Source organism: Microtus pennsylvanicus, chromosome 18, assembly GCF_037038515.1.
Source record: "Microtus pennsylvanicus isolate mMicPen1 chromosome 18, mMicPen1.hap1, whole genome shotgun sequence".
In the NCBI taxonomy this organism is placed as follows: domain Eukaryota; kingdom Metazoa; phylum Chordata; class Mammalia; order Rodentia; family Cricetidae; genus Microtus; species Microtus pennsylvanicus.
In genome coordinates this window covers 40,681,889-40,700,113 of record NC_134596.1, presented here as the reverse complement: position 1 = coordinate 40,700,113, position 18,225 = coordinate 40,681,889, and the positions used below count along the sequence as shown (strand labels likewise).

Genomic DNA, 18,225 nt, shown 5'->3' with positions numbered 1-18,225 from the left:
AGCCTTTATGACTAGGATGGGGGCCTTTAGAGTCCCTTTGGTGCTCCTTAGGCCGCCCTGGAGGATGAGCAAGTGCTTGTGAACCTCCCTGTGGTCATCAGAGGCAGCAGCAAGGGAGAAGGCAAACAGAGGCTAGGACAGGATACCAAGAACCCCTTATGCCACCTCTATTGGGCTCGAGGGCTCTGCCTATAGGCCTTGACCTAATAAAACCCTGTCCATCTAGGACAGGCAATACCACTCCTATAAAAGAAGAAAACTGGACTTGACCTAATAGATCTAAGCTTTAGGTGTGACAGTCAATTTCCGAATTTGACTAACTGCTGGTTTTATGAACCTAAATCTCTTTATAAATGTACTGAAAATAATAACCACAATTCTACTTTGATTTCTATTTTGAGTCAAAATATATTTTGAGTACAGGAAAAAATAGACATGTCATTCACTTGTAAGTCAAAGATTTAAGTAATAAAGGCAGCCAGCAATGGATAGGATCAGCACGGTAGTCCCACATCTGATCAGCACCTGGCACAGAACAGCGAGAATGAGGACCATGCTTCCTGCTGTGCTTATCAAAGCCAAACCCAAAGCCAAGGCATGTAAGAAAACTGCCTAGCATCACGATCGCAGCTCTCAGACCAGTACGATTCCTAAAGCACCTCCAATCGTTCCTGCTATTAAACACATTACCTTTAAAAATAAGCTTGAAAAGTGATTGATCTCTAACGGGAAGATTTCCCAGCACCCAGTGCTATCCATCTATATGGCTCGGACAGGAACTCCCCTCTTTGAGCTGGAGAACACCCTGGCCTCACACAGATTTAGACTCCCCTGGGCAGGAAGCAAGGCCGTCCTGACCACACTGCGTTAGCCACGCTAATGGATTTGTTTCCATTCAGAGCTTTTTCACGAGACAAGCGCACAGCAGAGTCAAGTTTCTCTTTCCTGTGGTCCCGCCCTCACATTGCCATCTCCAGGGCTTCAACCATCACCTGTCTGTCTTCCTTCAACGCTTACAAGGCCCAAGAGACCAGGAACATGGTAGGTGAAGTCCCTAACACCTACCCTTAGCTCTGCTGTGACGCTGCAGCCCAAAGCACACAAGACTTAATTCTAACTCAGACCCTGATCATCTGGGCAGAAAAAGGTCAAACAGTTCACCCAAGCTAATATAAATAACTTTAGGCAAGCTCCCATGCCTTTAACTTCTCCACTGATTCTTTTATTTTATAATTTATTTATTTTGATTTTATGTGCATTGCTGTTTTGCCTGTGTGTATATCTGTGAGGGTGCTGGATACCCTGGAACTGGAGTTACAGACAGTTGTGAGCTGCCATGTGGGTGCTGAGAATTGAACCCAGGTCCTCGGGAAGAGCAGACAGTGCTCTTAACTGCTGAGCTATCTCTCTAGCCACCTCAATTAATTCTTAACTATAATAAGGATTTTAATTATTTTTTAAGATTTTTGTTTTGTTTTCGAGAGAGGGCTTCTCTGTTGTATATCCCTGGCTATCCTGGAACTCACTCTGTAAACCAGGCTGGCCTCAAACTCACAGATCCACCTGCCTCTACATCCCTGAGTGCTGGGATTAAAGGCGTGTGCCACCACCGTTGAGCTAAGATCTCATTTTTAATTATGCGTATTATGTTTGTATCTGTGTGTGGGTTTGTGTACATGAGTGTAGTGCTTGCTGAGGCCAGAAGAGGGTGTTGGATCCCCTAGAGATGGAGGTGGGGGCCGTTGCAAGTCACCCAACTGAGGGGCAAACAGTCAGTGTTCTTAACTGCTGAGCCATCTCTCCAGCTCCCATACTGGTGATCTTGAAAATTGACTCACTCTCACACAACATCAGTATTTGACTTTTACACTTCTAAAAAGTTAACAAGAAGCCAAGAAAACAAGAGTACAAGATTTTGATGACCAGAATTTCAAAAACATACAAGTAGATCCGGGCAGCCTCTCTCAGAGAAACATAACTGAGAGGTTCTTCTCTCAGTTTTTGAGTTTCAATACTCTTTTAACTAAACATTTCTCCCAGGTGATACTAACTGTGACCCACCTGCCAGCATTCCTGTGCTGTAGCCAGCCAGGGGCAGTCTACAAGGAGCTTCCAATTACTTGTTATCCACTTCATGGCTTCCTTTTGCTGATCTTGGGTCAGAGGGCTTTAGCAATAAGGCCAGTGTTCTCATGGCTTAATAAAATAAGGACCAAGAGGTACCTCCAAATAAATGAGGGCCCCAAAGTCCAGTGGGACCTGGAGCAGAACTGGAAGTTCCTAGATTAGAAGCTGACAGCCATGGGTTTAAATCTCCTCTACCTAGGCAGTTCAGTAAGATCTCAGGCAGTATCTACATCCGCTACACTTACACCTCTGACTTTATTCTTTCTCCTTGTACAGTACTGCACACCTGGAAGCTGCCTTCACCTTCTACCGCTGAGTTAGACCAAGTCACTGCTAACTACTTCTCAGGTCTACGTACTCCTATGACATCATCTTTCACAACAGTCTCCTGGCTTACACGGTCCGTTCTTCCTCCTCTCACTTGCTCGCCACACTTGATCTTTGGAAGACTTTGCAAAAATTTTAAGTCTCATATTAGTCTACTATTTGAGCCTAGCATGGTACAGAAAGAAGCTAGAAATCTCCCATTGAGGAAAGACAAGAAAGACAAGAAAGACGGAAGGAAGGAAGGAAGGAAGGAAGGAAGGAAGGAAGGAAGGAAGGAAGGAAGGAAGGAAGGAAGGAAAGTGAAAAGAGGGGGGCAGGGAGGGAAGGGTAAGATTAATTCCACATTAAAACCAAACACCGCAGAAGCCCAACAGTTGGTGGTGAATACTCACCTCCTGTCCAGTGGCTACATCCATTGCAGTGTACACCGTGCCCGAAGCACTGAAGAAAAGATAAAGAGAGGGAGGAAAATAAACAGAGTGTTCAGCGATGCAGGATTTGTCTATGCAGCCTGACACACAACCTGGAAATACACTAACAAAAGCAGCGAAGGTGAAACCTCCTCTGCAACGCCCACTCTCACATCTGAAAGGCAGTGTGTGGCCGTGAAGAAGGAAGGCCTCACCCAATCGAGAACTCCTACTGTTTGGTCTCAAGCGACGTCTGACTCTGAGCTTTACCTGTACACGTACGTAGGAGTTTAGTGAAGCAGTGGACCAAGAGTTCAGACATTCATTTCCTACACCTGCTTGCCTCCTCTTCTCTGCTACCTTTGAGGACTCGCTTTCATTTCTTACACCTTCGACTGGGAGCGAGGGGTGGGAAATGGAGACCAAGGAGCAGGTCAGAATGAGGTGGGGAGATGGCTTATACATATTTATTAAAATCTGGACTTTCAGAGTATCAGTGTTCTCTTTACTGACCTGGATGCAGCTTACACTCATGTATTCACTTTTTGAAAATTCCCTGAGTAATATGCTTATATATGCCACCTTCTCTTAAATTTTACATTAAAAACTACAACTATGGCCTGTTTTGGTAGTGTCTGCCTGTAATCCTGTAACTCAGTAAGCCAAGGGAGGAAGAGGGGCAAGACCCTAAAAAAAGTGGTAGGGCACAGCTAGCTGCAAGAATCAATATTCAGCTTTTAAGATTCTATTCCACAGCTAATCTTTAAAAAGTATAACTGATTTTTAAAAACTATGAAAACTTGGTCAACCCACACTGAATAGCCTAAAATAGTTCCGCAGCATTCTTCTCTTCCAGATACTTTAAAATCACTTTTCAGCAGTAACTGATCAAAAGAGTTTCATTTCCTACGGTTTAAATGAAATGCATTTTTAGTTTTTTTCAAAAATAAAACGATACTGCATATACTTTTCCAAACATATGTACTTCTAGAAAATCTGAGATTATTTCCACCTCATCCTCAAAGTAAGACTCGCTCCAAAGCATGCAAATATGTAGGTATTTATTAGACACACTCAAAGAAAGAGATGGGGTAAGTGAAAGAGATGGGTGGAAATAATGCTATATAACACTATCTATAGGGAACAATTAAAACCTTCATCTTATGCCTAAAATCGCGAATCCTATATATGTCTAGACAATTTGTGTTCTATACACACCATTATACATACCATATGTCACGTATATATGGTGCAATTTGCAGACATTTTTAAATTCTGGTCTTTTATAAGATGTTCCCAGCAAATCCAGAAGTTATGCATCCCACAAAAGTCAGGTTAATTCAAGAGGAAAAGACGGCTGGAAAATGCCTGCAGCTGGAAACTATGGTCCCCACAGCCTCACCACCGCTCCTTGGCAGCCGAGCCACAGGCATGTCAAGGGAAATTACACGATCTGGCTATCATCTGAGGTCTGGAAGGCTCCCTGGTAGCTATTCCTTTACCGCTGGCCAGCTTTGCCAGAGAGCTTTAGTCACAGAATGTGAGTCTACCTTCCTGGCCCTAGCCCTCTGCACTCCTGCCAATTTATACCGTTCTTTTTTAAAAAAAAAATTCTTAAATATTTACCTGTATAAGTATTTTGCCTACACGTACATTTGTGCACTGTGTGTGTGCCTGGTCCTTGGGAAGGCAGAAGTGTGAATGGGATTCTGGCAACTGGAATTATGGATGTTTGTAAGGACCATGTGGGGAATGGGAGACGAACCTACTCTCAACCACTGAGTTATCTCTCCAGCTACGATATAGACACCATCCTTAAACGCAAACACAGTTGCGTCTCAGAGACTAAACATTTGGGATTTTATCTTCTGTGTGTACAAAGTTTTAGAAAGCTACATGGGCAGACCAGGTAGGGCATGATTTCTATCACAGATACAAGACCAGACGGCTTAACAGTCTCCAGGTCTTAGAAAGGGAAGTAAACCTAAATTATAACAGTACCAAACCAACACATCCAACTGGTGGGGCACTGTTTAAATTATGGAATACAATGTTAACAAAAGTGCTTAATAAATATTTCATTCTTGCCTAGCCCTAGCAGACCTGTGAGATAAAGCAGAAAAACCTTTCATAGATGTTGTACACCTATTTTTTTACTGATTAATAAAGCTCTACATTTTTCTCTGCTCCCCTCTGTCTTTCCCCTCCCCCTTCAACCCTCCCCCAAGATCCTTATGCTCCCAGTTTACTCAGGAGATCTTGTCTTTTTCTGTTTCCCATGTAGATTAAATCTATGTTTGTCTCTCTTAGGGTCCTCATTGTTGTCTAAGTTCTCTGGGATTGTGCTTTGGAGGCTGGCTTTCTTTGCTTTATGTTTAAAACCCACCTATGAGTGAGAACATGTGATAATTGTCTTTCTGTGTCTGGGTTGTACATCTATTTTTTTAAAATATTTATTTATTATGTATACAATATTCTGTCTGTGTGTCTGCCTGCAGGCCAGAAGAGGACGCCAGATCTCATTACAGATGGTTGTGAGCCACCATGTGGTTGCTGGGAATTGAACTCAGGACCTTTGGAAAAGCAGGCAATACTCTTAACCTCTGAGCCATCTCTCCAGCCCAACATCTATTTTTTTAAAAGGCATGTTTTAGAGGAGAAACGTCCTTAATCCACAATCCTCCAAATTTACAGATAAAGAAGCTCAAACCCAGAGGAATCCAACTAGCTGCAATTTGCCCATGAGCCCTTTTTGCTACGTTCTTAAATAACTCAATTTAATTACCTAAAAACAAAAATGCTATCTTCACTATTGAGGCAAAGAAAATAATTTCTTCTCAATATGCAAGCTATATTCTACCAGTTTGGACTCTAGTGGAAAAGACACTTGGATCAGGAAAAATGACATCTGCTCAGACAAAAGTTGATTTGAGGATCAAATTAAAATTCAATGTAAGTAACAGACATAGATTATAAAATGCTATGCAAAAGATCACCCATCCCCATATTTCACAACTCATTAACACATTTTCAGAAATTTGTTAGCCTAAGAAAATTAAGGCAAAAAATTTCAATTATTAACAATGCGTTGTTCTACTGAGAGCCGAGTATGAGCTGAACTTAATTTTTTCAGTTTCTTTTAAATTTCACGGGGTTTTTTGGGCATATTCATAGAAACTCATTATTTTCACTCTACATTTCATATAGAGGTACATTTACCTAAGTTTTTCTGCATTAGGTTTTAATTGTACAATCTGATTTTTAGGTTTGTATATGACCTATGTTCACTACTAAGCTTGTTGCAGCATTCCCTCTTTCAAAGAAAGATCTTTTTTAAAAAAAAAAAAACTGATGTTTTGCCATAGGTGATGGATCCCCTGGAACTGGAGTTACAGACATTTGTGAACTGCCATGTGGGTGCTGGGAATTGAACCTGGATCCTCTGGAAGAGCAGTCAGTGCTCTTAACCACTGAGCCATCTCTCCAGTCCCAACATTCCCTCTTTCTTTGTCCCACTTGACCTCCTTCCAGTCAAAGAGAGACTTCTACACTATAATTCTTCTGCCTTTCTATCTCTAGCTGACTTGAGATCCTTGAGGACAGAGACTGCCAGATTCATAGCCAATTCACATTCCTCAACACACAACAAAAACTCAGCTAAGATGTGCTGAGTTCATTGCTGACAGGACAGCATATGGGTTGTAGAGATGAACCTGGAGAATAAGTCATGAATTCTGTCATCCACCTAGGAAAAATAGGTCCCATCCCATTACTAGAGAGTCTACATATCTGAATCTTAGATTTCATATTAGTGATGGCAGGTCTCAGTACTAAGGCAAACAGCTAATATGGAAAATCATTTATAGTTCGGGAAGCTGGTTTCATTTATGCTTAAAAAAACAGGTCTCATTTACTCTTGCTGCAGGGCTACTTCAGCATGGCCAGATCATAACACATCTCTCATATAAAGCACAATTCTGAAAAATTTGGAAGTCATTCTAATGTAACAAATAGGTGAAAAAAGTAAAAAAGAAGAACAAGGTTGATGAGAGACAAAAAAAAAAAAAAACCCAAGTAAATTCATATAAGCCAGTACATACAATCTTAAGTCATTTCTCCGAGGAAACAGAATGCCCTACTAACCCTTGTCCAATCTTCTCAAACCGTGTGTACTTCTTCTTAGGATCGCCCACACTCACTATGCTCCCTTTGAAAGAAACAGAAACCATAAATCATTTTGTTCCAGTTCAAGATTCACAAGAGATCCCACGATCCTCTTAAACCCCTAAGTTGACAAGTTTTACAGAACTGTGCCAAGTTCCCCCAAAGCATCCAAACCAGACCATTAACTTCCCCCCAGTAAGTCCAAACCAGAAATTGTATACCCCCGGCCCTTTTTGGTTTTGTTTGTTTGGTTTTTTGAGACAGGGTTTCTCTGTGTAACAGCCTTGGCTGTCCTGGAACTCTCTTTGTAGACCAGGCTGGTCTCGAACTCACAGAGATCCGTTTGGCTGTGCCTAAGTGCTGGGATTAAAGGCGTGTACCATTATCACCTGGCTACAACTGAAAGTCTTATATCTTTGATCGTGTTTATTCACAGTATTTTATTCCATTTCTAAACCTCTAAGAGCCACTCATTCACTTTAAATTAACTCATTAAACATTTACTCGTTTGTTACGTTTACCAGACTCTATGCTGAGTGCTGAAAAAAAGAGGAAGACGAGGTACACTTAAGACAGTCATTACTCTCCAGAGCACTGCTGTGATGAATGCTGAAAGCACAGGGGACAGAGAAGAGGGAGAGAAACAGGCTGGAAAGGTTTCAGAAAGGCGCTAGCTGGGCTGCCTTTATTATGAGTACAACTCAGGGAGGTTAAGAAGGCCAAGAGAGCTCTGTAGCAGGGGACAGTTTATATCAAAGGCACAGAAGCATGAGAGAGCCCATGGGTCTCACACCTGTATTCTGGAGGCAGAGAATTGCACCCACAGAAGGAAGATGCTTCCAGAGCTAAGATTCAGAGTTTGGTTTCCAGGCTCTCAATGCAATTAGCTTTTCCACTGATACCTCACTCACTAGGATCTGGTACTTCTCACATACACTGTATGTACTTCAATTTGAAATAAATCAGTTAAAAGTGTCACTATTTAAAAGGTGTGAGGGGGTAAGGAGGCTCAAAGACAGCAGGAAATTGTCCAGGGAAGTCTGCTTTCTAGAACACATTGTATTTACTGTAAGGGGACCTTCTGAGTACACATGATTAAAGCTAGGAAGGCCCTAGCAAGGGCAACTCTTTTGGGTTTTTTTTGTTGTTGTTGTTGCTTCATTTTGTTTTGTTTTGTTTTGGTTTTTAGAGACAGGGTTTCTCTCTGTAACAGCACTGGCTGTCCTGGAATTAGCTCTATAGATCAGGCTAGCCTTGAACTCACAGAGATCCGCCCGTCTCTACAAAGGTGCGCCACCACCTAGTTCAAGGGCAACTCTTTTAAGACAGTGAACTAAACAAACAAACAAATAAAAAAGGTCAAACAAGAATTGCTAGAAGAAACAGGAAGTTGCTAAACTAAGGAACCAGAAACCTCAGCTTTAGAAAGCAATGTGAGTATACAGGCTTGGTCAAACCAGTCATGTCAAATCCTTTTCCAATGGTTGGTTCTTCCAAGAAAGACAAAACAAAACAAAAACCCCTATACCTGATTGTAAGCGTCAAGACACATTCTATTTACGGAATCCCAGCTCGATCTGCCCTCAGCTGTCTGCTGTGCAGCTCTGTGATCCAGGGCCCGGTATTTAGAATCTTTGGGTCTTAAAAACCTTAACTTCAGAAATGAAGGTTATCATGGGTACCTTCACAGAGTTACTATAAAAAAACTTAAAAATTCAAGAAAGTATCTTTCTTGCTTGTCATTTGTTACACAGTACAGGTTCATAAACATTGGTTTCTCTTTCCTTCTTTTTCTACATCCACGATGACGCAGCAGTCTTCTCCTTAGGAAGCCATCAACAAGAACGGTCTTTGCCACCAGGCAGAATCATGCGATACTCTAGACTATCCACTAATAACAGCTACTTATCATGTCTATACCCCACGTTCTCTCCTATTATGTCCCTGTGTATCCTAAGGCAGTGCACACCCAGAGCTGGGGATATACAGAAGGTCAAAGTTCAGATGGTGAGCAGTGGGCTCCATAGCTCTGGCGCTACACAGGGCCTACCAGGAACATGGCGGAAACCTAGGATCCAGACCTTTACAGCAGCGTCCCACATCAACAACTGAGCAGCCACGGATCAAAAAAGCTGTAGTGTGCTTACGTAGTTTCTCCAAGATCTCCTCGTCGGACATTTTAGGCTTCTTCTTCTGCTTCTCAGTATTCCGGGTCAAAGCATCTGGTGGAGCAGTGTTGTTCTCAGTAGGTGAAATGGGGGACGTAGCCACATCCCGAGTTGGAGTAACAGGAAGTGGTTCGATCACGGATCGTGTATACACCTGCACAATCACCGGGAGGTTTTTGACAAAACCAGCCTTTTGTTAGCGTAGTAGACCCTCTTCTAGATGTTCCAATTAGAATATCCCCAGGAACTTCCCACTTCCCAGATCAGTCTTTCTTATCCGTCAAAACCTGTGTTATTCCTCCTGTGAGACCCAGCCTATTGCCCTGGGTAAAATGGCCTGTATCACTTTCATAGTACAAGAATCGTTAGTGGCAGCCTTAGTTAGACAACTCTCCGTAAAAGTCTGGAGAATCAGATCTTTCAACTAGACTGGCTTTCTGACCACTCCAAAAAAAAATGATTTCTCAATTTTTATTTCTGAACCTGTAGAGCAATTACACCCCGGGTATTTTAACCTTCTTTGCTTCTCTATCTATGGATCCTCGAGGAAAGATATCCTGTCTGTTCCCTCTGTAACATTATCCTTCACTGGCTTCAGTGTAGGTCTACACACAAATGTGGTATATGTGTTACTGTGGAGTGTGACCTGGACTTGGATTTAATTATCCGCTTTCAAACCCTGGCTTTTGCTTGCTAAGTGTGGGTAGATCAGTTCCCCTCTCTATATCTCACCTGCTTCTTCTATAAATTAGGAACTAGTGATATATTTTTCAGAGAAGAATGCTAAGAAAAGCAAATTTATCAATCTATTCTTTTATTCAATATTTACTGCCTTCTCTATGATCCCTGTGTCAAAAACTATATCAGGTATTAAAAAGATAGATAACACACATAGATAGATGATCCGGAGAGAGAGAGAGAGAGAGAGAGAGAGAGAGAGAGAGAGAGAGAGAGAGAGAGAATTAAAGGTTTAGAGAGAAAAGTATTTTAAATAAATTTGCCTACAAACCACAAACAGGACACATCAATGGAAAATATTGACAGCTCACTGATTCAGAAGGCTATTTTCCTAAAGGTAAATTTGACCTACAGACAAGGAAATCCGACAATTCTCTCTGTAGGTTCTCAGGCTAAGAGGTAGGTCGTCTAATTGGGTTTCCTCCACAGCATCTTCCATTAGTCATTCAATCAGCACAGAGCTTAAGCCCTAATGGTTCTTTCATTATGGAGTTCTCCTCATAATAAAAAGCCAAGACAACATCAGTAGTGTTTGAGAGAACCATCTGACGGGCGAGCACCGCTCAGTGACACTAAATCAAATAAAAGGCAAACACACGAGTCTGCCAAGTGCGGGAGAGACGGAAGCTATTCTGAAATGCAGGAACCTCAGAGGAAATTAAAGGAGAAATCACTACCAGCATCCGGCATCAGAATGCACTGCTAATGCCCAGCGTATTAATAGTACTAATGTATTTATAAACTCCCCTGGGTCTGTCAGCATCGTCAAAGACGCTGGAGGGGCTAAACACTGCATATTTACCTTAAAAGAAAAAAACCTTTGGCAAGGTAATTTCCTGCCCCCTAAAAGACTGGAATAATTTATGTAATAAAATGCATCAATTCTCCATATCATCTCCCTGTCACATCTGCAAAGGCCAAGGGAACAGCCGAGGTTAGACCAGCGTGAACGCAGCTGAGGTTAGACCAGCATAAACACCTAGGGGACTTTAGGAATAGCTGAAGTAACAAATCCACTACTCTCTCTAATCATACAGTGGTCTAGTTGGGTATCGCAGCACATGCCTGTAACCTTAGCAACTGGGCGAGTAAGGTATGTGGAGCACGCTAAACCAAGGCCAGTCTGGACTACACAGTGAGCAGCTGTCTCAAAACAGGAGAGGAGAAACAAACGTAGTTCAGCGACTGTACCAGCTCTGAGGTCTATGGACCCCTACACTGGACTCTGAGCTGTAGGACCGCCATCCGCCTCTTATCTGAATGAACATACAGACTCACAGATTTTGTGTGTTCTGGGCGAGGAGCGATCACTGGAGGTGGGGTAGCATCATCGTCATCATCTTCATCTTCCGACACCGGCGGCACCGCGGGGGTCTCAGACACAGTCTTCACATTCTATACAGAAAAGACAAAATTATCTGGTCTGGAGGAACTTCAGAAACCGGGTCTGCTAGCTTTCTAGAAGGAACTCAATTCTGGCCCCCCACCCCCCTTTAAGAAAGCCTCATTGGCCTCAGAGTCTCCACTTCCGTGCGGTCATCAATATCCACGCACTCTGGATGCTTCCTTTTCCCACCTAAAGCTGTGGAACTGTGGTCAGCTGCCTGCCTCCTACAAGCGAATCCTTAGAACTTCAGTTTCTTCTTAGTTTATAAATTTCACTCTTTATAATGAGCAGAAAATAAACAGAAAGAAAAAAACAGTTTTGAATTTTCTACACTTTATCATTGTAACCAGGGGTCTAAACAGCCACCCCTCCCAGTCTCCCTTCTTCCAAACGCCTGACCCTATGATGACCCTCTCGCTTCCGCCCCCTGAATAAGACTACAGATCTGCACCACCACACCTGGATAGTATGAATTCTACAAATAAGAGTCAGCCATAAAAATACCACAGAATCTTAAGAGTCAGATCCCAGACACAGATAACGACATTTCAAGCTGAAAGAGATCGACAAGATCGTGTTTGCTAAATGAGCAAACCTCTAGGACCTCGTGTGTAAACTTCCCTCAAGTATCAGAAAGAACAAACCACAAATCAAATATGACCTGAATGGGCATTATTCTTGCAACCCTCTCCTTTGGCTCCTGTTGCCCCAAGTCACCATCAGATTCTTCTCAAGGTCTAGGCAGACACATTCACTTTTGTGTGGCCTGTGCTCTGCCACAAAAAAAATGATGAGGAAGTCTTTATGAAATGAGTAAATACATGAATGTCCAAGAGAATGGAATTTTTTTAACTGACTCTATTAACTCAATAGTAGGGAACAACTCATAATCTGTCTGTGCCACATTTTCTTAATCTATAACATAGAGATAGTAATTGCTTGACTATTTCATAAATGAAAAGAAACAATGTGTATAAGCCAGTACAGAAATCAGTAATATGCCAGCATGATAAAATCACATCCTCAGTGTGCGACTAATAAGGAAATATGGAACAGGAAGTTCTAGGGAAATGTCCTTGACCGTCTGAGCGGTTCTAATTGTAGATACTAACCAGGCAGGTGTCATCCTCTAAGCCATATGGCTTGAGCCACGGGGCTCTTCTCCTGCACCAACACCACGGCTGCTGCTTACTGCAGTCACCTTTAAAGACCTTTCCCTGACACAGTAAAGGGAAAAAAAGCCTGGAGTACATGAGATTCAGGGGATTCTAACTCTTTCTTTCCTTCCTTCCTTCCTTCCTTCCTTCCTTCCTTCCTTCCTTCCTTCCTTCCTTGTGTTTTTGTTTTTTTTTAAATATTTATTTATTTATTATGTATACAATATTCCATCTGTGTGTATGTCTGCAGGCCAGAAGAGCACACCAGACCTCATTACAGATGGTTGTGAGCCACCATGTGGTTGCTGGGAATTGAACTCAGGACCTTTGGAAGAGCAGGCAATGCTCTTAACCATTGAGCCATCTCTCCAGCCCCATGTTTTTGGTTTTTTAAGACAGAGTTTCTCTGTGTAGCCTTGGCTGCCCTGACACTCACTCTGAATCTAGGCCGCCCTGGAACTGTTTTGTTTTCTGAGATAGGGTCTCACGTCACCTAGGCCAATCCAATTACTATGTAGTCAAGGACAACCCTGAATCTCTGGTCCTCTTGCCTCCACCTCCCAAGTGCTGGGTTTACAGGCTGATTCCACAACTGGTTTCTAAAATGGTTCTTAGTGTGAGTCTTTAGGAAGGTTTGTTGTTCTGCCCAGAAAAGGAGGACAGCAGCACTGCCCTCCCAGGTACCTGTGAGGATTAATTACGCTAAGGATGAAGATATTAACACAGCGGCTGGCACAGAGCAGCCACTAAATAATAGATAACATCCTCTTCTTATAAAGCATGAAGGCGCTTGACCCACAGGTCACAGCTCCACTATGTTGAGCCCCTTCCTTCAATAATCCACTGATCAATAATTCATTGTTCGCAGACAGTGCAGTTGCAAACGCGTTCCCTGTCGTTTAAACATAGCTCTTCCAGCTGACGCTACGCAGCATGAATGGGAGGAAAGCGGGCAGCAGAGGAATCGAATGTGTACGGCAGGTAAGCTTTCTCCGTCTCAGCTTTATCACCTATAAAGCGAGGGCTACAGTCTGCTTCACTACACTGCTGTGAAAAACGAAAGAAATAATGAATAAGAAAGGACCCAAGACACTGCAAAGTACCAGGCTGGCTCGCTGCTCTTTCTGTAACTGCCAATGGGGTAAATGACTCTGCTGCCAGCCAGGCTTGCCAGTGGCTCAGTCCTGTGCTCTATACTATCCTCCTCTTCAAAACCCTTTAAACTTTCGTTACCTTTTACAGAAAGCCAAACTCCTACTTGACTTGGCCTATTTTCCCATACTTCTTCACCGCCAACTTCTCTTCCGGCACATTTTTATATTCCAGAGATATCAAACTACGAGCAGTTCCCAGAATACACATACCTTCTGAACCTCTTTCCCCCACGCATATAATTTTCTATCTGAAATATCTTCATCTCTCCAATTCTTGCTCTAAATAACGAGATGTGTTCATTGACACATCCAACTTTTCATTCAATAAATGTTTAGCAAATGTCAGAACTTGCTGAGCGCCAAAGACAAATCAATTAGTAAGACAGACATAGATCCTGACCTCATGATGTTTACAGCGCACTGAACTGTAAATGCATGTGCCTTCCTATCCTCTGTAAGATTGTCTGACGGCTCCACACAGGGCCTGACAAAGAACAGGGGCTTCTGTAAACGTTTAATAAATCAATATGGCGTAAGTAGCTTTCTTTTATTTTCTGTAGTTCTGGGGATGGAATCTACAGCCTCTCACATGACAAGCAAGGACTCTACCACTCACCTACGTACCCAGACAGCTTTTAACTTTTTGTTTGAGACAGAGTTTCTGTAAGTAGTTCAGGCAGGCCTTGAACTCATTCGACAGCCCAAAATGAACTCAAACTTTTAATTCTTCTGCCTTAGTCTGTGAAGGTGTGGCCACCAAGTCTGGCTATAAACAGTTTTCTATAAAAGGTAACACCCATATGAAGAATAATATTCTCTTATAAGACTCACAGCTAGCCGGGCGATGGTGGCGCACGCCTTTAATCCCAGCACTCGGGAGGCAGAGGCAGGCGGATCTCTGTGAGTTCGAGGCCAGCCTGGTCTACAGAGCTAGTTCCAGGACAGGCTCCAAAGCCACAGAGAAACCCTGTCTCGAAAATCCAAAAAAAAAAAAAAAAAAAAAAAAGACTCACAGCTAACTATTTATATAACCAAGTGTTATTCTTTATATGACAGAGATACCAGCATCTCATTTTTATTCATAACCGCCATGAAAAATGCAACTTTTAAAATGAGGGACATAGAGGGACTTTTTAAGGCCATCTAGGTACATATCCAAGTCAGTTCTTCAGTGATCCCTCCCATAATCCTTCACAGAACTTTATGAGAGCCCCAGAGGGGAGAACGCTGCTCTTAACTAAACAGAATCTGTGCCCTCTGGATAAGCAGGCCTTACTGATGAAAGAGCAGATTCCTTCCTAAACACATCCAGTCAAGGGAAAAATGTATCATTCTCATTTGACTGTGGAAAAATCTGAGCCACAGAAAGACAAACTGGGTTTCCCAGTGTTCAGACCTACAAATGAAACCGCCTAAAAGCTACACCTCTGGCTTCAAGGTTAGAATTTCGACAACACCGGAAAGCTGGAAGAGAGACACTGTGCCCATAGAGACAACTCTGCCCACCATTCCAGCTCCTTCACTGTGGGAAGAGATTAAAGCGTGGCACTGACCGAGGTAAGGGTCTCCACGGCCGGCGCGACCTTACCACACTCTCTGACCTTACTTCCACACCCACTTAGGCCAGAATGGAAGAAACATAAACTTACCAAAGTGTTCGAGGAATTATAATCTTCAGCTGACTTGTCTGTAGAAAGAAGAGAGACAAAGGATTTAGTAAACAAGCAGAGTTAACCCTTTCCTGAGGGCTAAGGAAATGGGTCTGGCCAAGCACTTGCCAGCTCCAGAGGACGGTAATGGTGAGCAGAAGCCACAGTGGGCACATTATCCCTATCAGCTCCGTTAGCCTCTACCATGGCTCTAGGTATTAATGCTATATTCACTTTAGTAGACTGGATAACTGAGAGACGTTTAATAATTTGCCCAGTGTACACAGGTTAAACTGATGATTCAACCTGAATTCTGATCTAATTCTAAGTACTATGCTATAACAGCACCCACATCGTGAGTTTTCAATGGTCAAGGAAATGTCCGACATTGAGATAAAGGCAAGGAATCCATGCTGTGTTCCTGAGTCCCACAAGAGATTTTAGCAGAAAAGAAGAAATTTACAGACTAGGAGTGTCTTTGATTTGCCTCTTTAAGTCCTAAGAATTAATTTGTCAGTTTATCACCAGTGGGATCAGGAATACATTCTACCAGATCTGACATAATGTCATCAAGAACCCAGAAGGAGAACATTCGAGATCCCAGTACTATTGGATGAAACTGGCCCACAGCAAATAAAGAATCCACGAAGTCAGAAGTGAAGAAATGTATGATAATACGTTCTTAAAGCAAACCTTGTTCGCTGGAGCCAGCTCGGTATTAAAAGTATTTCTGATCCTGCAGACGGCCCAGGTTTGGTTCCCAGCACCCCAACTTTAACCCCAGTTCTAGGGGACCTGACCACCTCTTCTAGCCTCCCCAGGCACCACACGTGAATAGAGTGCACAAACATATAGCAAAACTTTAGCTATAAATAAAATAAAAGCAGTAACAAAAGCCCTAAATGGCTAAGCTCTGAAGAAATCAATCAAAGGCATAATTTAAACATAATTAATTTGCTTCGTTTTTCCAAAAAAAAAAAAATGGTATCAGCTTAGTCTACTTTCTCCCTAACATTAACTGTATGGAAAATCAAAAGTCACAGAAAACTTAACCAAAATAATAATAGGGACTAGAGAGTTGTGTGGATTATCAAGAGCAGTGTTGAGAGGCCTAAGTTAAAAACACACTTCCAAAGGCAATGTAGTGGTGCAAGCCTTTAATCCCAGCACTCAGGAGGTCGAGGCAGGGGATTGATTCTCTCTGAGGTTGAGGACAGCCATGACTACATAATGAAACGATGTTTCAAAAAAAGAAAAAAAAAGGAACTAAAATAAAAATAAGAAACATATCAGTTACATCATAATGAGCAAGTTATAATTTCTTTAAAGTTAATTAACTTCTTTGAGTGTGTACAATGGGGGTAACAAACCTTTGCCCTGACAACCCCTGTACGCCACATAAGAGTCATAGGAGATAAGCCACAGGAGCGCACATACAACTGTTATATAGTATAGCTTAATTAACAATATGGGAGAAGAGGAAACAGGAAAAATGGATGGATCACATTAAAAATAATCTCTGTCAAATACAGAATTGTGCCTAGAGTTGGCCCTTGTCTTTAGCAATCAGAAAATCTTAAATCCTCCAAGTGCACATAGACATGTCTATGTTAATACACAAAATAAAAGTATGTATATGTATCTGTAGAGATACAATAACTATAATTTAAGTATACGTTCATAGATGACTGTATATGTAATTACTTGAATGTATATAGCTATACACATATCCACTCGTAAGCACTTAAAGGGACTATAATTTCAACCATACACAAGTCCACAGGGGCAATGATCCACATACACCATACATACATGCGACTTCCTTTTATCTACATACGGACATCAAAAACAGATCCCAATATGATATCTCTCTGATAAAGTCCTTAACCAGAAGTTCCAATTTCCCGACAACTAGGAAACTTGGCTACTTAGCAACCTCACCCAGTTCCTCCCAAGAATCATCTAATCCTTCAGAGGAAGACAGCAGACCCAGTGGGCACAGAGGAGAGGAGGGAAAGGCTGCTGGGAAGACGCATGGCCTCTCCCACTGTGGCAGCCTGAGCGGAGCTGCATCCCATCATCTGACCATCTGTACCCTCTGATACGAGCCAGATACTAGCTGGGGAAGTCGTCCTTCAAAGTCAGCTCGTTCATCCTGACTCTCACCTTCTCCAACAATTCTGCTCGGAAGGAGACTGCAGAAACCAAGAGCACCAGGCTAACAGTAAGTACGAGACAAGGCCTGATGCTAACTTAGGCACACTGCAGAGGCCTTCTCTGTGTTTCCCATCTGCAAACAGTGAAAAATTGGTGTATATATGCTTCTTGATCTAATGTTCCATTTTTCCCCTTGTTTTTGTTGTGTTTTTCTGGTTTATTTATTTGTTTCTGAGACAAAGTCCTCTCGTAGTCAAGGTTGGCCTTGAACTTACTACATAGCAAAGAATGACATTTAATTCCTAACCCTCCTGTATTACATCTACCTGGGATTACAAGATTAAACCACAATGCCTAGCTTTGCTTTAACACTCTTAAGATGCTATAAAGAAAATAGCTTTGGGAGCTGGAGAGGTGACTCAGGGGTTAAGAGCACGTAACTGCTTTCCAGAGGTCCTGAGTTCAATTCCCAGCAACCACATGGTGGTTCACAACCACTGTAATAGGATCTGACTGTCTCTTCTTGTGTGCATGAAGGCAGATCACACAAATTCATGAATAAACAAATCTTTCCAACAGATAGAAGACAAGTTTCCAGAAATACAAGCTTTTTGTTATAAATTAGTCTAGAAAAAGAAAACTACCTCTGCTATGGAAGGACATGCTTCAAATAAAATTATTAGAGGCAAAGTAATTCAAAAGACAAGGGGCCAGGAGTGAGAAGACCTGAGTTCTAATCCCAAGTCAACTACTAAAAACATTCTAAAAAAAAAAAAAATCCCTTCCA

At 42.2% G+C, this 18,225-nt stretch overlaps 1 protein-coding gene across 4 annotated transcripts in view; it reads right to left on the bottom strand.

Moving 5' to 3' along the window:
• Window positions 1-18,225, bottom strand: part of Pak1 (p21 (RAC1) activated kinase 1) — a 97,281-nt gene that overhangs the window by 13,144 nt on the left and 65,912 nt on the right. For all 4 annotated transcript variants that reach the window (XM_075953036.1, XM_075953035.1, XM_075953033.1 and 1 more), the window contains 5 exons: window positions 15,282-15,319; window positions 11,213-11,329; window positions 9,176-9,350; window positions 7,008-7,071; window positions 2,847-2,895 (listed from right to left, as the gene is read on the bottom strand). In XM_075953036.1, the coding sequence (XP_075809151.1) occupies window positions 2,847-2,895; window positions 7,008-7,071; window positions 9,176-9,350; window positions 11,213-11,329; window positions 15,282-15,319 (443 nt within the window). The remainder of the gene's footprint in view (window positions 1-2,846; window positions 2,896-7,007; window positions 7,072-9,175; window positions 9,351-11,212; window positions 11,330-15,281; window positions 15,320-18,225) is intronic.